Source organism: Netta rufina (genome assembly GCF_964035555.1).
Source record: "Netta rufina genome assembly, chromosome: 1".
In the NCBI taxonomy this organism is placed as follows: domain Eukaryota; kingdom Metazoa; phylum Chordata; class Aves; order Anseriformes; family Anatidae; genus Netta; species Netta rufina.
In genome coordinates this window covers 123,064,722-123,086,402 of record NC_140123.1, presented here as the reverse complement: position 1 = coordinate 123,086,402, position 21,681 = coordinate 123,064,722, and the positions used below count along the sequence as shown (strand labels likewise).

Here is a 21,681-nt window from a genome sequence, read left to right as displayed (position 1 = left end):
GTTCCTGTTCCTGGGTGTCATGCGGTGACACACCTGTGCTGTATTTCAGGCCTCGCTGGAGTTCCTCTAATTTGAGTTGCTTGTTCTTTGGCACACTGCAATATTTGCCTCCTGCACGCTCCCTTCAGGATTTCAGAAGGATGGAGCTCGCGTGTATTTCTCAGCAAGCTCTCTATACAGGGAGATGCTAATCAATAACATGATTGACACAGAACTAAACTTATTTTGATAAACAAACGCGATGGATTCATTATAATTAAGCTGTAATTTGGAGCAAATGGGAAGATAAAAGGTGGCCACTGCTCTGTGAGCGAGGCAGCTGCTGCGTTTGAGTCATGATATTAGGACTGGTTCTGAGCTGCTGCCTGATTGCTGCTATTTACATTCCCTAATTCTGATTAGACTTTAACTATTAAGGAGACTGAGCAGGGGAAGAACAGGACTTCGCTAAGACAAGCAGAGGCACTGCTGAGAACTGTGCTGAAAATAATACCTGTGATTTTCTGGTAAGTGACCCAGAAAGAGATTTTCTGACTGAATTATTTACTTACTTACATATTTTTGCCTTCCCACCTATACCCTATGACGTGCCAAGGCCCAGCTGTAAACGTGGCTTTTTTCTTGCTAAGGGCCAGATAAATGCAGTGCGGGTCACTCTTCCTCTTCCGTGGCCAGGCTGTGATGCCTCTGTGTGTTTGCTCTCTGTTCCTCAGGTTGTTGGTGTCTCTGCAGCCCACTTCTGCCTTTTGTTGGCACTGCAGAGCGTGCACAGTAAGTGTGGTCCAGCAGCCCAGGCAGAAGATGGATGTACGCTGTGGAGGAGTTGGAAGCTGCAGTTATTGTGGCAGCTTTGTCGTGCAGCACGCGTGGAGATGTTGCTGCCTGGTTCTGTCCCGTGCCCTGCGCTGCCTGGCTGATGCACCAGCAGGTGGGTGTCTGCCTGCCGAAAGACATTAGGAGAGGATCCAGTCCTAACAGATAGCGGAGGTCCCCAGGGCTGCGCTGTCTTCACATAACGTGGCCCCGTGTGACCCAGCTTCTCAGACAGAGAGCCTGTTCCCATAGGTTGTTGAGCAGCCTTGTTCTGCTCGGCTCACATCCACTCTCCTGTCAAAATGGCTCAGATTTTGATTCCAGCTACTACTGAACCCTTTCCAGTTCTGGGCTTTCCAGTACTGGGCAGAACTTCCCCATACTCCGTAGCAGGAACACCTGGCATCAGTACCACAGAATGGTTTGGGTTGGAAGGGACCTCAAAGTTCTAACCCCCTGCCATGGTGTGTGTGTGTGAGATTTTTGGTCCACCAGAACCCCCAGGTGTCTTTCTGTAGGGCTGCTCTCAGTGAGTTCTCCACCCAGTCTGCCCTCATGTCTGGGATTGCCCCAGCCCCGGGGCAGCACCTTGCTCTTGGACTTGCTGACCCTCATTGGGTTCACCTGGTCCCTGTGGATGGCTTCCCTTCCTTCTGGTGTATCGACTGCACCACTCAGCTTGGTGCCCTCTGCAAACCTGCTGAGGGTGCACTCGATCCCACTATGTCGTGGATAAAGGTATCACGAGCATCAGTGCCAAGACAGACCCCCTGTTTTAGATCTTTTGCTTTTGTCCCATTCTATTTGCATTTCATCAAGAAGAGACTTTGCAGAGATTCTTCTGCCATTTTTTCCTATAAATCTGTAGCCGAAAAGAAGGAAGGTGAACTGGAAGCTCAGTAGCTTCAGCTAACATTTTTGAGCCTCTCCTGGCACAGCAACTGAATCCCATTGCTGGTAAGTGCCCTTAAAGACTAGCTTGATTCTGCACTTTTGAGAGTTCAGCTTGTACAGGGCTGCTTTTAACCTGCGGTGGAAGCGACACAAGGGTACTGCCAATTGGCTAAGAAGTCCAGGTACAAGGTTAATGTTTCTGGGGATGGATATTTCAATTATGAGCTGCATGCAGTGAAGTATAAGCGTGTTATCTGGGTTCAGGTTTTGTCCCTGTTCAAGCTGTTGGAGGAAGGGATGTGGCGATCCCCGCCTCAGCAACAACTGTGGCTGGATTTTGTTTTCCTTGGTTAGTAGTGTAAGATCCATCCAAAAGCTTTACATAAACTACTCACCTTTTGAACTATTATACAGAATCTAGGAGTACAAGTTGAAAAAAGAGATCTACACCAACAAGTTATCAGTTCTTTCCTTTATTTTCCTTCCCTCTTTTTTTTTTTTTTCATTTTTTTTTTCATTTTTTAAACTGGGAACTTCAAACAGCTTCAGTTAACGATGCCTTAGTTTTCCTTTTGTGGTGCTGTCTTAGGATACCTGTGGAAACAGGAAAGGGTTAGCACAGGAGCGTGTGGTTCACCCCAGATCTGCCTTCATTGTGAAATACAGGTAACGACTTGTTAATGCATACTCTGTCCACGTTTCCTTGACACTGAATCTGAGCATTGGTTGCTATTTAAAAAAAGTACAATGTTTGATTCGTTGATTTAACCACAAAACAAAACACATGAATGGAAACACTCATTTACATGACTATTGCTTATACACCTAGATGAAGAGTTGACTACAAATGGCCACATGTAGTTCCTTAATGAGAGAGAGTGTGTTCTTACTAAGACCATACCAAGGCAAAAAAACATTCAAGACTGAATTATACTGTGCTTGAGTTCACCTTTAGGTTATGAAAAATGATGTGCAGGTGCCAGGGTATTTAAGGGGTGGAATTAAATGAAATCTGGCTTTTTGCCTCTGTTACAATACACACATCTTATAAATGGAGGAGTCCTGAGGTTGAACACAGCTTTTACTGAAGCTGCACTATTTTCTTCACTTTTTAAATTGTATACTGAAAAAAATATTTTTTGTATGCATATCTCCATTATAATACATTTTGGTGTAAAATGGCTTCCATAAAAGGAATATGTTTTAGAGAATTTCTATATGTGATAATTTTATACAATATGCATAATAAATAGAGTATTTCTGCTAAATATTCATGTAGGAAGCTATTCGGGTAATACAGGGAATGTCTAATTGATGTAAATAGTGGACCTGTAGAACTGTTTAAAAAAAAAAAATCAACTCATTTAAAAAACAGGTGATTATACAAAACAAAACCTGATTCTCAAATTCTTCTTTAGCTTGTCTTTTAATTCAATATTTGAAGCTTAAGTTTACACTCTATGAATGGATTTGTTTTTTAATAAAATAGCTTGTACTTCATTGAAGACTTGCCTACTCTGAAAACATATAAATAATCAAATTTAATGTATTTTCTCTGCATGCTCTGTCTATCTACAGCTCTATGCATAAGTGTAAACACATCTGGTCAAACCCAGATGTATGCGTGTGCTGTTGCAAGTTCTGTGCATCAGGTTTTGGGCCGTGGTTGTGACAGAGAACTCCTGCAAAGAATGTGAGTGAAAAGGGTATCTGAACAAACAACTGAAAAAAAAAAGCGTGTTTTAAATTGAACAAATATTTCTAGGCAATCTGGTCTATTGTAACTGAGGATTACGATGTTGAAGATTACCTCCAGGTTTAGGATTTGCTTGAGGTGGTGCTGTCTTAGTGGAAAAGGTGAAAGCACATGATTTCAACATACAGTGACAGCTCATGTCCTTAAGTTTCTTACAGCAATTCAGATGCTGTGCTCGTTGCTCTGAACGCTGTGACTTTAGTACTTTCATTAATAGCCTTTAATAGTGTTCAGGTCAGGCCTTTCAAAAATCCCACACTCCCCCTCATTTCACAATAAATCAGTCAGGCAAGAATTTTTCCTCCCTCATTGAAGTTCTTAAGTGAAGGTTTTTTTTTTTTCCACATACATGGTAAATCTTGATAGAAAGCATTTAACAGTGTGCACTAACAAACTTATACAACATATACATTACATATATATATTTTTATATATAGAATGTTCTATATACAAACATATACAACTTTTTAGATCTCTACAGACTACCAGAAAATTGATAATTATAGTCACAAGTGGTCAACTTAACAGAAATAGCAGTTTGTAACTGTCTGGAAATATGTAAGAGTGGAAAGCAAGATACAGCTGTGACCTAATGGGGATTACTAGAGAAAAGTTGCTTTACAATTTCTTATTCACGTTTTTAAGTTTGAGGGATGCTAAATTCTAATTCTTCTGTTGCATAAAATGGAAATCTACTGGAAGTTTGTTTTTTTTCCCCTGTTTTTAAGACAGAGACTGGCGGCTGCCAAGATCAGTCAGACAGCGTGTAAATGACTTGTTGAAGACACTTTTCTCCCTGGGCATGCTATGGCGATTAGCAATTCAAAGTCCTTCTTAAATTTTTACACTTGATTCTCGAACCAGGAGCAGGCTCCAGCCAGAAGAGACACTTCCACTGACGTCAAGGTAATGGGCTTGCGATGTCCGCCACCCCCACAAGGTGCAGTGTACGGAAAGCTAATGCAGAACTGCTGCCTACCTTGCCATTTAAGTGTGCCTGCTGCTGCCTGACCACCGTGCGCTAGCGCTCATCTGGGCTGATTTATTAAAGGCTGACTACATCACACCAATTTATGGCAGAAACTGGCCCTGTAGCCTATGGATATACAAGTGCCACACTTCAACTGGTACTGGCCTTTTCATTTGCACTGTCTCAGTGCATAAATGAGTGTAGGGCTGGGTGGAGAACCAGTTCTGGTCGGTATCTTGACACCAATGAAGATGACCTAGCTTCTCTAAAAGAGAACAAGGCCTATAAAGTTGGTTGGAGGGTTTAAATGATCTGCTGCACAAAATGATTTTGTTGCCTAGAGACTAGTGGTTTGGGGATATAGCCCAGAGCACAGGCAGAGTGAATATACCTTTAAACAGAAGATATAGAATGGCTCTACTATTGTTGTCACTTATCTGTCATTCTAGATGCCTGGTTACAGTGATACTGCCTCATTTGCAGGTGACCAGTTCTGCGATCTGGCCTCTGGAAGGAGTTCTCCGACCCAGTTCATATTGGCATTCGAGCGCTGAGTTTTCTGTTTCCTCGCACAGAAACACACAGACAGCGTCTTGGGTCACGGACGATTTCAGTTCCTTAACTCTCAGCGGAAACTCAGGCATCTTTGGGCTTTGACCTTTTTCCCAGCAAGTTTCTACAGTTCTCACAACTATAGTCCAGTTTTTCCTGTGACAGAGAACTTGTTGTGTCTCATTCCCAGTTGAGCTAGACCAGTCAGGGTTCTCACTTCGATTTTGCCCACAGAGAAACATAAAAATCCTGTAAAGCATAGAATGCCTGTTATGCTACAACATGAATTTAAAACCGAACACCTCAAATCTGTTCCATCCCTTTGACTTGCACAGCTGTGCTGATAGTGAAGCTAGGCTTCCAGACTGTACAATTTCCTGGGCTCCATTTTAAGAAAACAAAAGATAAGGGAAGGGCATCCTTGAGAGAGATCACGTGAACACTGGTGAAGTTAAGATCTAGTTCCAAGGGCATGCTGTCTGGCTGCATCAGTGCCAGTCAGGACTCCTTGAAAGGACATCATCTGTACCTCTTCTCATATAGAGAAAAATTAAATGTTGCTTTTCCTCCTTTTCCTCACTTTCCTTTTCTAATTTGAAGCTATGTCCAGGTGCATGAAAACAAGTCTTCGGTGCCTTGTTTCCAAGCCCATGTAGGAAAAATTTCTAACTTAACAGTTCACCTGCGTGGTAGTGAGGTTCTTGTAGGCTACTGTGACTGCAGCATATTCCTATGGACTAGGACTCCATCCATGTAAATAGGTGATAGGTTTTACTTACTGTTGTCTTCTGTCTCTACAAGCTGGAGAGTGTTCTGCTGAGTTCTCTGTAGAAACCAAACAAGCCACTTTGAAGCAGAAGCAAATTACTTTTAGCAGCGTAAGCAGAAAATCAATTGCCACACACCTGTGGTGTCATTTGCTCTATGTGCCAATTCAGTGCCATATGTTGACAGTTGTTTTCCATGCTCCTCCCCGGCCCATCTTTTACTCTTGCTGCTGTGAGCTCTCGCTACTAGGTTGATGGGGTCTGCAGTGTCCTTAGCATAAATTCAACCAAACACTTACGAAAAAAATGATCACTGTTTTGTAAGCTGCTAAGCGGTTTTTGTGAGTGGAAATTGATGGGACTCTCCAAGTTGTAGCACTGTTGTTTCCCATTGTGCCTTCCCTAACTTCAAGATTTCCTAAGCTTGTTTTCTGTTCCTGCTACAGAGAAATAAGGCAACCAAGTGATACCGAAACCATGGGGATGAAAAATGGCATAGCCCCCTCCAAGGACAAGTGAGATAAATCTAGAGCACGTTTTTAAAAGTACAGATAAGGATGACATGTCATGTACTCTGAATTGCAAATAAACCATCTACCCTCATGTTTTAATGACATTTCAGATAGTGCCTGTCTAGCTACTTGAAAAATCTGTAAAGTTTGGGCATAGGTTTTTGAAGTTATTTATTCTTCTGGTAGGAGTTAAACAGTACTGATTTCGAGCAAGGTTTTTCAAGGGAAATAAATAGCATATAAGAAAACACAGCTCAACGCATTTTTATGTTGAGAACAGTAGCAAACATGCTTGAAATGTACTGACATTTTGTAGTCTCATTTTTAAAAAATAAAGATTTTTGCCATTTACGTATTTTTTTCTCAATAGAAATTAATCCCATTTTTCTTCGGTCACAACATGCTTTCTTTTTTCTTTTCTTTTTTTTTTTTTTTTAAGATGTCAATTAGTCATGCAAAGTTTTATAAGTGCATTAACATTCGAGTTTGTACAGAATATTTTTAACCAGACACACTCCCCACAGTTCATACCTACAGCTTCTGAAAAATACATGCCACAGTGATGGTTGAGTTCCTTTTGGAAAAAATTGGCTACTGCATCAGCCAGGTGTTGGAGTAAGACCCACATGACTCTAGCTTCCATCTCATGGCCTAAAACATTTCTCCTTGAATCTCACTGTGATGAATCCAATATTGTAAGAGGAAAACATCTTCTAGGAGAAAAATTGCTTCTGACCCATGACTGGTAGATTTGGGAATGAACATTGCTTCCCTGAACAGTGTTCTTAATATAGCCACAAGCAGATTCTTTGAAAGTTTAAAACTGGTACCATTTTTTGTCCTTGTATTTCAGCATCACCTACAGAAATGGCAAACAAACAAATAAAGGGATATAAAACACTGTCCTGCATGAGAAGCATCACAAACTTCAAAAGTAGTGAAGTAGTGCATTACTGTTCCCTTTTATAATCATCAGATCTTCATTCCAGTGAGATTTTGTTTTAAATATTTTATATAGTAATTGTTAAATTCTTAAAAATATATCCATATATATAATTGCTTACCTGCTATTCTTGTTCATGAAAAGATTTTTCCTGAGGAACTTTAACTCCTTTACCACTTTCCTTTTGCAGAAGACTGGGAAGTGCCAGTGCTTTTAACACCTTTAGAAAGAAGCTCATCTATGGAGCACAGTATATATGCGCTGAATATATAAACTCTGTTTTGCATTCAGGGCAAGTTCCTTCCATGTATTTTTGCCTCACACTTAACAAAAGTCAATAAAAACATAAAAATCTTATCCAGAGATGTAATGCATGTTAAACCAGCTGTACAGTTAACTGAAAAACATACATTTTGGAGAAGTAGTCTTTAATACTTTTTATCTTAAAAACAAAAAAATCACTTTAGTTGATTCCCAGCTTTAATAACATGGGCTGGAAGAGCTGTCTATTTCCACCTCTAAGCACAGTATTATCCTAAATAACTGTATCACAGTGCTGTACTAGAGGTTTTCTCCTCTTCTCGCCAGTAAGATCTGTCAATGTTCCTATGTACACACCTATTTGTTTTCTGCCCTACTGCACAGATCTGCTGCAGTAAGCAGCTTAAAAAAAAAGACAAGTCATGATGATATAGTGGAAAAGGTGTGAGACGAGAAGTACCACATTCTAAATTCAGAGGCTAACAATGGATGTTCATTTTATGAAAACATGAAAGGAAGAGATGTGCAATGAAGTTTATTTTGGGTATTCCATTGTGCGGGGGAAAGAACAGAAAAAATAGCATTTAAGTTAATGTGAGCACACCTAAAACAATGTGACCAGGTGAATGGGGAGCACAGTATTTGAATTTCCTGAAGTGAAGCAAAGGAATAGTTGTAGAGTTTGTGGTTCCTAGTTCTGTGTGTATGGTGCCAGGGCTCTTACCTCATGTGCATGTTTGGAAAATGCTTCTGCACTGGCCATCATGCTCGCAGTCCTTTCATCCAGCTCTCCCAGTTTCTGTCCTCGCTCATCAAGGGCAATGCGTGCACGAGTCAGGTCCCCAATAACTCCTCCTGCGGCTCCTCTCACACCTTCAATTCCTCCTGATCCAGGTATGTGCTGGGCAAGACTGCGAGAGGCTTTTCCTGCTGTGGCCTCACCAACTGCAAAGGAGAAATAGAAACAGGGAATGAGTCACTGGCTGTAGTGCTGTTGGTGCTTCTGGCCCCTGAGCTGCAGCCTTGCAGCAATGACACCTTGTGTGCAGATGCCACGTGGAGGACTCCGCTCTCTGCACCTGCCTGTTACAGTGCAGCTGTGCACCCCCACCCATCCACTGCTTAAAGGAAGCTGTCGAGGTGAAGTAATCACAGACAAGGTAACCAAGAACCCTGCCCTTTTTTCTTTTCTTTTTGTTTTTAACCACCAATCATCTAAATCTTATGTACCACTCCGTTCCTAGATGATAAGAACAAGAGATCCCGTGTACCGGTTTCTGGAAGGAAAAAAAAACAGTCACTTACAAAGTTCCTCTCTGTCAAAAGCTTGTCCACTTCCTCCAAAAAGTCCTTTGAGAAAGCCTCTGTTTTGAGCTTCTGGTGTTTCCACAGGAGTAAACAAATCCCCAAGCATGTCCTAGAAAGTAAGTCAGGCAAAAGTCCACGTGAAAAATTACTGACATGAAAGCAGGTCTGGGTCTTTGCTTCATTTGCATTAGTTTAAAATCCACATGCATTGGATATAGTCAAGCCTGTGAAAACATAAGTGGTAAGATCACATTTTGCTTAGAAACAGCAGAGGCGACACTGTAATTGAATAATCAATTTGCTGTGAATTATGTGTTTTGCTTTAGTGATTATCCAGGCAAGCAGGGCATTCACTCTGTTTTCTCTTTACAGCATACCTGATTTCAGTGCTCGATAGCAGTTCAGAGGTTTCTTTTTCGTTTGTTTGTTTGTTTGTTTTTAAATAAAAGCCCATTGCCTTCCATGCTCCCCTCTTTCTTTCCTATTCATTGTTATTGTGCATTTTGGCAGTGCCATCGGTAATGCTAAATAAGCGTGTCTGGCAGCACTGTCACGGTGACAGAGATTTTGGAGCAGTTGAACTAAATTAGGGCCAAACAAATCTCAGGCTTAGCTTTATTTGCAGCAGTACTAGGAAGGTGGGCTCCCCAGAATTAAGCTGGTAAAGAAAGCATGTGGTCCCGTTAGTGTTTAAAACCAGCAATGCTGTGTGATGAGAGCAGTCGCTGCCCTGTTGCTCAGCTCCATGTTTGCTCATCTCTGCCTCAACAGGCAGACACAGCTGTTGTGCTGCACAAAAGGCCCCTGGGAAGCTGAGTGCTTCGGACAGAGCTGTGACTCACTCACTGCTCCTCTGCAGAGTCACCTGCTCTAGGGAGAAAAAGTACTGTAGCCCTTTGAGCCTAAGTGGCCTCTCTCATACCGCCTGGCTTGTTTTCCGAGGTAGCAGGTGATGCTGGGTCATCTGCCTTTTGTACACGGCTAATGGCTGTGCATGCCTTTTACTGTCCCTGTTGCATAAAAGCCAAGATACAAGCAGTGGTAGCTCATCTGTACAGAGTAGCAAGGGCTGTTTCCATTTTGTTGTTGCACGACGCTATTAAGGTTAATAAAAATCTGGCTTGCAACAGCATCTTGCTATAGGTTCACCGTCTAAGATACATTGAGCAAACCTTTCAATAATTTTAAAATTGTTTCCCTGCAAAAACTCTCTCTTTTCCATTGTGCAAAGCTGGTATGCAATGCTCACTCCTCACAGTGCTCCTTCAGACTTGAGACAGACAGTGCTGGGATGTGATTTGAGCAGCTCAGCACATGTTATTCCCTAGGGCATAATGAGCACTGGCAGGACCATTTCTTTTATATTTCTATCCTAGTTCACTGTTAATTATATAACCTAGAACTTATTCACCCTCTTTTTTTTTTTTTTTCTTTTATTACTCATGTTTCTCCCTATAACCTCTTACAATTCCTCCTCTTCAGTAAATGACATTTTAATATGCATTTTCATTATAAAAAACCCAAACCTAACATTGTAAAGACCTTTGCTCAAAATAAATTATTTTAATTAGACCATTTCTGTAGTTACTGTGTTTTAATGTACAATGGGAGTTGCTTTCCTCATACAGAAGAAGGGGAGTGCCAATTAGTGGAGTGAAAACAACAGTAAATAATTAAAAATATATTAAAACAGACTATGTTTTTTGATACTATCAACACCAGTTTGTCTCATATTCCCACCCATCTACTGAAAGCTGCAGGTATTAAGACATTTTTTGGGTTAAAATAAAAAAAATATATAAAATATGGGAAGGAACGCATATTTTCACTGACACAGTTGCTATGTGGTTGGACACATGCTGGTACCAACTGCTGTGGCTGCTATGAATTTCTAACTTCCCCTTCTTTCCCTTCAGTCATTTTTAACAGTTGGTCTTTCGTCTGGTAGGACTTTGAGAGAAGCAGGCTGTGAAGAGTCCCATTTGGGCACAAATCTGGCTCTGTACAGAGCCAGCAGAGATTGCAATTACACAAGGGCAGGCTGGAGACACGGGCCAGCCATTAGGGCACAGGAGCAAGGTGACTGCCACAAAAGAGTCCAAACAGCAACAGAGCTGCTGACCTCTCTCTGATCTGCTTCTCTGGCATCAGTCAGCAGGGGCAAGCACAAAGGAACACACCTGTCTTTGATGTCACTTGAGATACTAAAAAATAAAAAAATATGTTCCTTTCTTTTTTCCCCTCACCAACAGGTATGCTGGTGATTTGACAACAAAGTATCACCTTTGGAAATGCCAGTATTAGTTATTTAACCATTTGAAAAAAAAAATCTTTTGATTAGAAATCATAGAAATCATGTTATTTTGAGAACTCTAGCAGTAAAAATGGCAATTTACAGGTGCTCGCTGTTCAGGCCACTGGCCCTCCCACACAAAGACAAAGCTAGGCAGTGACTTGAGGTTTTGGGCCATACCTGCAGGTTGTCGCACATCTCCTGGCTGTATGTTAGGCGCTGGATCTCAGTGGGAGAGCTGAGGTACAAAGCCTGCCCTTCGTTAGTGAAACAAAAGGTCCGCGCTATCCTCATGTCTGTTACAGGCAAATAGTTGATGTCCAGCAGTGGGCGAAGGCTGGGCAAGCTGAAGAGAAGCGGATACTTAGGTTAGACAAACTGCCACACGTGGTACATCTGCTGTATGGCTGCATTTTAAACCAATGTGTAAGTTTATGCTTTTCATAACTGGATTAGTTGAAGTGCAGCTCTAAGCTGAGAAATCCTGCCCTCAACGCAGTGCCTTCCCTTCATACTTTGCTTCCCTGCAGGGAGAAGATCCAGCTGCCTTGCCTCAACAGTCAGCTCCTGCTGCTGTCTGGATTTGGGACACTCATGCGACACAGTATGGCTTGTGCCATGTGGTGGGGCAGTGTCTGCCCCCAGTTATGAGGTGGGAAATGGCATGGCAAGGCCCTGTTTGCAGGGGGCAAAGGCTCCAGCATCCCCTTACCTGCACTCCAGCTTCTCCTGCTTCACCTCATTAGCTGTACAACCTGATTCAATTTAAAGGGCCTGGGCAGGGAAGGGGTGGTGTGGGGCAGGGGCACAATTACAGTGATGCTGCAGTCAGCTCAATGGTGGCAGTGACAAGGAAGAAAAACTGGGTTCTCCAAGTGGAAAAATCTGAAATTGCAAGAGTGGGGCTCTCCCCTTCACACTGGATAAACAAACGGTACCATTTCTATGGCTGAGCTTTTCTACACTGCTCTATTGCTGACTTACCATAACTGAGCAAAATTATCAATGTTTCATGCTAGTTATAAGTCATCAGCCATTAGTTGTCATCATGGGGAAGTTACTATGAAATAAAAGAGTTCATTTTGCTGTGCAGCTGCCTTATCTCCCCATGTGGAGACAGGCCAAGGAACGGGGATGGCAGCAGGCTAGGCAGGGCTCCCGGTGGAGTAATTAATTGTATATAAAATGTGCACTAAATACACCCACCAGGAGTTAATGCAGAGCATCAGACATGTTGTAAGCACACCCTACAGCAAATGCAAGTGGAACGTGACATTGCTGTGCCACCTCTTTGTTTAGTTTTGCCACAAGATTAGTTAGATAAGTACCTCAGTGTCATGATGTGCCCATTGGCACAAAAGCACGCCAGACAGACGCTGTTACAGAGGGTGACCACATCTGCTCGCAATAAAAAGGACGTTTCGGTGATGTTGTGGACATAAAGACATGTTTGGGAAGGCAATGAGAAGACTTTGGCTTGTTTTTCTGAACAAATGACTGCAAATTGATGATCACCCATATCCTGGGAGGAGGAAGGGGAATGCATGACAAGTTTCCTTTTTCTTGTTTTTTCACCATCATCAGCACTGTGTGGGTCCCTCCATACTTCATACGGTGGATGTGTCAACGTCCCCACGCTGTCCAAGCACGCGAAGGTCAGTACCGCTCCTTTCAGTGTCAGAACTGTGCCTGCAAAATATAAGCGTCTCTCACTGGCACAGGCACCACAATTAAACTGGTTGTCAGTATGGTGTACACAAGGCACAGCTGACACCTAGTTTTGCTTTTGTAAATACAGCAAACACATTAATCTAGCTAAGGTGACAAGTCGTCCTCGCTTGGTTCTTCCTGACCACACAGGAAGGTGAACAAATAGGCTGTCAGTACCAAAAAGGTCTCAGGCAGCCTATATCAAATAATCTATATAATACATGCTACCAAACACCGTAAAAATAGGCTGGTTTTTATCTCTATGCTAAACCAGTAGGATTATTTATTACCCTTCCACTAAAACGGCTCTCCTTAGTCTGGTGTCCATCCAGTGTTATTTTTCTAAACCAACTGTGGTGGGGGCTTACCTCTGTTTGGGTGTATCCTCTGTTTTTTGTCATTACTTTGCCGTGGAGGCGGTAAGCACATACTGCCTCTCCTCAGACCTGACCTCTCTTACTGCTCTGTCCTCTCTGCTCTGCCATCTGTCACTCACTAAGCCAAGGATCTCTCCTGGTACATCAACCTGCCAACATTTGTGTTTCCTTTCCTGAACTCCCTTCTGCTTCTCTGCAGCCTTCTGACAGGAAAGACAGCCAAACTGTTCACAGCATCCCAGATAGGATTGCATCAGAGCTGTATACAGGACTGCAATTTCCCAGTATGAAGGAGCCCTGCTAATTTCCCTGTCCTCACAAAGATTACACATGACTTTGCCCAAGATGTAGGGTAGTCTTCAGGAGTAACACAACCAAAGTGCCTCGGCTTGTGAAGCTGTGTGTCTCTCACAAGGGTATCTTTTTACCTGTGCACCCTCAATGTAGCGCATGACCACTGCTTGATACATTTCCTGAGAATTTTCTGCCAAAAAGACTGTACAAAACCATGCAGTTTTTCCTCTCCTTGTACCAAAATGGAAAAGAAACGGGAAAAGAGTGGCACTCTTACCACTTGGTGACACCATGACCGGCTCTGACTGCCGTAGGTCGTCACTGGCAGGCAGGTTAAGGGAGAGGATTAAGACCATACCAAGGCCCGTTCCAACCCAGAGGCATGGGGAGACAGCAGAGTCGTTCTTTCGGGCAAAGGACTCCATGAAGTACAAAGCTGTAATTGCCTCCTTTGAGTCCCTGTCGATGCTCGACACGCTGGAGCTTCGGGAACGGCTGAAGGAGTTTTCCCGGTTTTCTGCACAAATAAATACAATCGAACAGGCATAAGCTGGCAATCCGAGAGCAAGCACAAGCCTGCAGCAAATACAAACTCCCTGCAGAGTACAGAAAACAGCATTTTCATAACCTGGGCAAACAGTCTGATACTAACGCCATATCAGCTTCCTGCCAGTGTATAACTGCGTGGAAAACGCTGTCAGACCTCATCAGTTAGATCTGCATTAGAAATAGCTGCTTATTATGGAGATTAGCATAGACTAATTAGAGTTTACAACAGCCTTAGCTCAAAGGACTTGTTCTAAATAGCATGAAATAATTTTAGACCCATATGTTACCAATGCATTTAAAATTAATCCATGTATCTCGTCGCTGCAGGACATGAAGGGAGGAGCCGTTACCAACTTCAGAACACGTGTCCTTTGCTCTGCTGCTGTTTCCATCACTAGGAAGTACTAGCACTCAGTTCACAGCCGTTGTGTATTGTCAAGCTATGAATAACTGCTCTCTGGGAGAAATACACCCATTGCTAAAGTGATCCCAGCATCTGAGATGTCTCAGGGCACCATTCAGCTCTGGTTTCCCGGGCGCTGAAATGAGAAACGTGCTCTGTGCCCTAGACAACAACTGCATAGTGAGCTGGCACTGATGGGTTCGTCTTCTTGCTTGAGCTTTAGCAGGCAACAGTGAGAGCCAGCTGCAGACAGAGCTGCGTTGACCTCACTGCAAATACACAGGCACGGGGATTTTGAGGGAACAGTGAACATGGTCTGACCGCTGTCGGGCTCGGGGATCCCTGCTTTGCTTTGCCTTGTGCCAAGAAGGGAGAACAAAACCGTGCAAGGGAGCTGCTGGCACTAGCGGGATGTGTCAGTGACAACGCGTTGGAGGCTATAAAGGACACTGAGGCTAAAAAGTCACTGAAGACTAGAGGAGCCAGAGGGAAAAGGAGAGCAGGGCTGGCTGCTAGCATAGTGATTGCAAAATGATTAGTGCCAGTGCTGCTGTCTACCAACCTGGAGTCAAGACCAGTCTCGATCACTGGAAACCTCACATTCTCTTCTGCAACATAAACAACTAGAGGAAGTAGGAGGCTCTGGAGACGGAGAAATATTTGAAGGTATTGGACCGGAGATAAAAGGCTTACTTCTGAACCTATCATTATGAAGCAGATTCGTGTTTGGTATGAAATTATCTGTCTCGTACCTCAGAATAGAGAGCTATCTCTTCAGAGCCAGTAGAAATGACTGAGAAGAGGAATAGAAAATAACTTTCTCAAGTACTCCAATTGAAAACTAGGCTAAGCCTCATATTGTATGTATGCTTCTTGCTCTCCATCAGAAGCAGCAGTTTGGCAGGTGAATCTTCCTTGGACAACATGTTGCAGCATTATATTCCCCTACCCAGATCACGCCGTGTAAACTGCTGAAATTATCCTCTTCACAGCAGCTACCTGGGAAAGACTGGAGAGAACCACAGCAAAACATTACTGGAACCAGAGCAGGCATTACTATATATGCCACCTTACATGCCTGTGTTGGCACGCAGGGATGGGGGCAGATTCACATGCTGCTCATTCACATTTGGCACAGCTGCTGTTCTTGGGGGGTATCTGTAGCTTTTCAAACAGGAGCTTTGCAGGATAACATTTCCTGGCACTTCAGTCCCACTCTAATGGAAGAGAAATTTCTGTCTACTTGAATTTCTAAGCACTGCCTTCTCCTCACCCTGTTTCACCTTCTTCAAGTAGGCACTGTTGTTACTCTAGTTCTGGCTCAGCACTGCTAAATATATCTGCATAAAACTGGGATTTTTTATTCGTGTGCAAATACAGCTTCTAATACCTTGAGAATTAGCGTCTCCCATAACCCCAAGCACTTTGTACTTCTGCACTGGACTGGTTGGCCTAGCTCCTTCTTAAGCAAAGTGACAACTGCTGGGCAAAGCAGGAGAGGGCAGTAATTTCAGTAATTTCAAGGCAGAGATTGATCCACAAATCTTTTTTTTTTTTTTTTTTAATTCAAAGTGTACCTTACTTTTAAAATATCTTATTATGTAATTCTTCTTCTCTTTAAAATCTATATTAATATCACAGCCATAAAGTTCAAGTATGGTGGTGCTCATACTGAGAATGATGTTGAAAGGACAAATGCATCTGCTTAGTTAGCGTAGGCGACATGCACGGACCTTAAAATATATGATGTGCCATTTGCATGTGTCATCAAGCTTTCTCCCTCTCTAAATTAACAAAAAGTGTTCCTCACTCCTGTGCAGTACAGTTAACTAAGACATGTTAGCAGAACTGACATTAACAGATATAATCTTCAGGACACTTTTGGGAACATACTGTGCTATTTTATATTAAATACACTACTCAAACTGAAACACAAAAGACCAGCATGACACATTTCAAAATTTGATTTCATTAAACATATCTGAACAGCAAAACAAAACCCATGAAAGGCTGCAATCACTATGTGACTTTAGCTCTAAAACAAGGCAGAAATTTCTCTTCTCCCTAGAATTTGGGATAAAACTTAGTTTAGTGCTATTCCCATGAGACTCTCTTTCTCAAAGAGAATATACCCTAAATTCTTTATTTCAAAACTGCTCCGTTATATCCTCAAGAAATATAACAGCACTTTCTTTGTGAAACTGTAAAAACTTACCTAGCCTAGTTTCTATGTTTTAAAATGATGTTCCACCTGCTAAAATTTCTCCTGTACAAACACTGCCAGTCTATACTAATTGTTAACCCAACCACCATGTTATGGATTTCCTCTTCTATTTTCCTTCTATTACACAGCAAAACAGGTGTCCCAACAATGTCAGCTACAACACCTCTCTGTGTGACTCTGAACCAGCACCAGTACCACTTTCAGGTACTCCCTTTAACCGAGGTTAAACAAAGCTTATGTGGTCTCCCTGCTTCAGTAAGGCGATAGACCTTTCATATGCAAAAAGAAGATACTTTTCTGTTCCCCAGTATTCTTTCCTTCCTTCTCCTCTCCAGAAGATCCTTGGCACTTTCTCATAAATGTGCTCCTGTCTCTAAATTGCCTCTTGCTTTGAAACGTCCAGTATTTCTTTTGCTTTGAGAGGAATATATCCCAACTCCAGTAATCCCCCTGTTCCCACTCAGCTGTCTCTCTCTTAGGCCAGCATGTCATTTTTACTTGTCTTCCCATTGTAGATTTCCATTTATTGGCTCTTTTTTTTTTTTTTTTTTTTTTTTTTCTTCTCCAAACAGGAGTGTTCCTGCTGCTGGAAGCAGAGTGCACTATCAGAGGGATCCAGTGTCCCCTGAGAGCCAACGAGTGACTATGACTTGGGATATGCTGCTATTCAAGTTGTTAGACCAGAATCTAAGCAGTTCCGAGCAAAAGCATCATTATCTGCAGTGAGTGAATTTCAAAGAGCTGCATACTGTGGGTTAGGTTCATACTTCAGAAATACCACTACTTGCCTTACAGTAGTCCTGCTTTCCTCAAAATGTTTTCATTCAACTCTGCTCTATGCATGGTATGAGTTGGTGAGATGCAGATGGACACTCAGGAACCAATTTCCTTCACGACATTGGACTGATTGTTAAATTCAAGCTATGAGCAACAGCGTACAGGTAGAAGGCTTCCGATTTAAAAACAATTACAAAACCTCTAATTTGCTACCCACCTCACTGACAGAAACACAGAAGAACACTTCAACTCACATGCTAGGATAAAAACGAAGCCAGTGTTTTTGAGTCTTACCTTTGTTCATCCATGTGTGAGCAGTATAGTGACGCTCGTCGTGTGAGAATGTACTGATTCCATGTAATTGCTGAAGCATTGCCCGTCTGGAAATGTAACCTACTGCCACAAAATCGCATGCATTGCAAAAGGACAAGAACAATTGAGCCAACCGTCATCATGACATTTATATGAAAGCAGCCCTGAGCAGTTATTGTCCTAGCTCTTTCCTTGCACGACAGAGTGGTCCTGCTGCAGTGCAATGGTGTCTAGGAGAAGATTTAATTTAGGGTTTCTGAGAATTTAAAAGACAATTTGAGTAAATGATTCCATATATTTCAACTGCCACATTCACAGAGCACTTGTAGAGATCTTTTCTTCTCCCTTTTGTTTAGTGGAAATAATACTGGAATTTCCTTACTTTCCCATGGAATTAAACAAAAAAGGAGAGGAGATACTAATGAAAATATTTATACCACTGATGTGTGTTCTTCAGGGGAATGTTCTGACTTTTGTATTCTCAGCTGCAGCAAATGCTTTGTAAGGGGAACACATCCTCACATATCATCTCTTCCAAGAAATTGTCATTGCCATTATTCTAAAATAATGGAGTAAGGACTAACAGATGAATAAAGCCAATTTCTCTTTAGAGTTAGGAATCATGAAAGCAAAAGTATGACTTGTTATGAAGAATGAACTTAAACTACCAGTGAGAAAGATCAGTATTTTCACCCTAAACGTTTCCTTTAATTACTGGAGAGTTTTGCAATTAAACTGTCAGACACCTAAGACGCCTAAATATTATAGGTTCTTTCCTGGTTTTAACATACTGAATAACTGATCTGCTTAAAGAACATATATAAAGATCAACCTTTTTTGATATGGAAATCACTATATTCTGGAAATAAACGGTTTATATTCTCCTCACCTGGAGATTTCTAAAGTTTCAGTTCCAAACATCAGACTTACCAGAAGCTAATGAAAATATTAAAACATTTGACAGTTTAAGGATCATCACCTTAATATCTTTAGAGAAATCTGTCACTTTTAAAATTATTGAATCAGGAAAGCATGCAAAGCTCTGAATGCCGATGTAAACGTACAGTTAAGGAATTACACTTCAAACATGAATTTGCACACAGTACACATCATACAGACAGAGACTGAACCGTATTACTGACGGCAATGCTTCAGCAACACAGAGGAGAAAGGGGCAGGAAGTAACGCTGCAGGGTTTTCACACATTTAAGAACACTGCACGGTTACTTGGCTAAGAACATCTTCAAACACGTTCTAATAGCATCACTCTAAAGCTGCATTCCACATCAAAGCAATTCACTAGAAAGCAGCAGAAGTTGTCTTAGGCACAAACAATGCAACAATCTAGACTTGCTGCGAATTATTTTCTACTGTATCAGCTCAAATAAGTTGCCCTAAAACTATGTCGAAAAGCACGTGAATATATTGCTTGGAATGCATTCAGACCAGGGTGACAGCATCTGCTTACACACAGCCCACACCTGTGGGACACTTAACCCTCTCTTGAAAAAGTTCTGCTGAAAAAGTACTGTCCTGAAGTTGCTATAGTAATAGCAGTGTAACTTGGATGAGTTCACAGAATTATACTGATACAAGACAATGTATGCACATGATGGCAAATAAAGGCCTGAAAGAGAAACCAGATTCAAGTCACCAGACTTGGATCTTTATTTTGATATTTCCAGAATATGGAAAAGTTCAGGCTTAGGTTTTAGTTCAGCATGTTTTAAAAACAGGAGGGAACTGTTAGAGCAAAACAGTTTTTCAATTTGAAAATGATGTAGAAATAAGCATTTTTATAGAAAGATAAAAATGCTAGAGATCTTTAACGTAAATAGTGTCTATCAAGCTTCCATATTTGATTGCATGAATTACTTCCCTTTACTTACACAAGCAAACTGTCTTCATATTCCAAACACTAAGAGCTCAGTTTGGATTTAGATTATAAATTAGGACATATGTTTCTTAATCAAAGATATCACAGTTCTCCATAATCTAAACCCCTACCTAAAATAGCTATTCTGCAGAAGCGTCTCTTGGTACCATTGGTGGTTTGGGAAAGAACAATATGTTCTATAGCTTTCATATGCAGAAGTACACAAGAATCATGAGGAGACAAAAAGTGCAATAGAAGAAAAGCCTTGGGTCCATTCAATAAATGAGTCAAAATAGTTATAACAAAGCAAGTGAAATCATTCTTTTTTTTTCTCTCTGGTAGATTTTCTGCTTGTGCAACTGAAATGTAGTCAGATAGACTTTGCTTAAAAAAAAAGAAAAGCCTTTAGAATACTATTGTAATGTAACTTGAACAGTCTCAGAGTATTCATATGGTCTTCCCTTGTTCAGCCCCACACCCATTCTGTTTTGCCAGAGAAGTACCAGTAACTGTCTAATGGTATGCTCCACTTCCCAAACTTTCAAAAATTATTTCCGATATAGAAAAACAGTTTATGTTGATCTGAGATGATTGCTAGCAAGCAAAAAAAAAAAAAAAAAAAGTAAAGTTGAGCATGCAGTGCACCTGCCCTCCAAATTCAACATGTCTAGTGTATAGTGTGAAATCAGATTAACTTGGAATCAAATCATCATTTAAATTAAAACTGACAAGCCATTCAGTGAACAGAAGAAGAACAGAGCTTTCTTTTAGTTAGTTTTAAAAATAGGGAAAATTTGCAGATTCCTGTGAGGAAGCAAGTGGACCCAACGTCCTACAAGAACCTCAAAGAAAATGTGCTCCCAGGAAAAAAACAAATGCAAACTCAATCTAGCCCAATTGAGTTGAAATTTAGGCACCAGCATCACAGATGTATGCAGACAAGGCTCTTTTCTCTTTCTTCCCCAGCCACTCCTGGCCATTAGATACTCACGAGGTACCCCAGTCTCTAGACTTCCACTCCTCACTACAGGGACGTAGGGAAAGCTCTGTTGTAATCGGGTTTTACACTCCACTGAAACCTCTGAGGGAAAGTAGTGTTTGGATCTGATAAAGATTATGAGTCAGCCTAAATGACGACAGCTCCACTGGCTTTTTGCAGTCTAGTGATCATAGCACTCAGCAGAAAGTTGGAGGCACAAACCAGCCTGAGAGGACTGACAGCATCCACGCCTTCTGTATCTGTGGTCACTAGGTATAATGAGAACATTGAGACATTGAGAAACGAAGACATTCTTCATGTCTTCCCTGGAAGCTATGCCACTTGTAACCCAGCCATGTTAGGAAAGCTTTACTTCAGCCTAACAGCTATGATGCTTAGCTGGGAGTGACCCTAAGCAATATGGTGGTGACAAACTGAGCAAGCAGTGGAGACTGTGGCTTACCACAGTATCTCTAAGCTATTTCCTATTATACAATTCCTATTGTTACCAGCTATGTAAAGTAACTTCAAATGCTAAGAGGATTGAAATGATTCACAAGCAGAACCAACACCATGATCCCCTCACAGAGAAATAATGAAAAAAAATCTCAAGTCAAGGGCTTTTCCATCTGCTGTGAAAGCTTATCTGTGAAAAAAACATGTCCCTTAGGGGCCTCGTGAAGAGCGGTCCCGTGGCAGCTGTAACATGCCCAGAGGACCAGGTAAGTGTCAGTTCTCCTGGCTGTCTGGGCAAAGAAGTTTTCCAGAAGTCATCCACTCTGTAATATGGTGAGGCATGACAAAGGATATGTGGTGGGGAGCATGAGCTGTTCTGAAAACCTGCCAGAGATGCAGTAGCCTCCTCAGAAAATCCATTTCTGCAGTTAACTATCCTTGTCATGGAAATTAATTGCTGACTGTCCCCATGAAACTGTGGCTCTGCCTTAGCAGTTTATGTCCATTACATCCTGTCCTCTCAGCAGGCATGAACAGCAGTGTGTTCCCTTCCCCTACACAGTTCCCTGCCATGTATTTGAACCACTTTGTGCTGCTTCAACACTTTTCTAGATCAAGCAACTATGTTTCTCTCTTTCCTGGAAAGAAATTAGCT

General features: G+C 41.8%; 1 protein-coding gene across 2 annotated transcripts in view; it reads right to left on the bottom strand.

The window, feature by feature from the left end:
* Positions 1-7,081: 7,081 nt before the first annotated feature.
* The window catches only part of STXBP5L (syntaxin binding protein 5L), a gene marked incomplete at both ends in the record, with an annotated part of 190,624 nt that continues 176,024 nt past the window's right edge, over positions 7,082-21,681 (bottom strand). For both annotated transcript variants that reach the window (XM_084305075.1, XM_084305076.1), the window contains 6 exons: positions 7,082-7,123; positions 8,193-8,413; positions 8,774-8,885; positions 11,250-11,415; positions 12,398-12,752; positions 13,722-13,967. In XM_084305075.1, coding sequence (XP_084161201.1) covers positions 7,082-7,123; positions 8,193-8,413; positions 8,774-8,885; positions 11,250-11,415; positions 12,398-12,752; positions 13,722-13,967 — 1,142 coding nt within the window. The remainder of the gene's footprint in view (positions 7,124-8,192; positions 8,414-8,773; positions 8,886-11,249; positions 11,416-12,397; positions 12,753-13,721; positions 13,968-21,681) is intronic.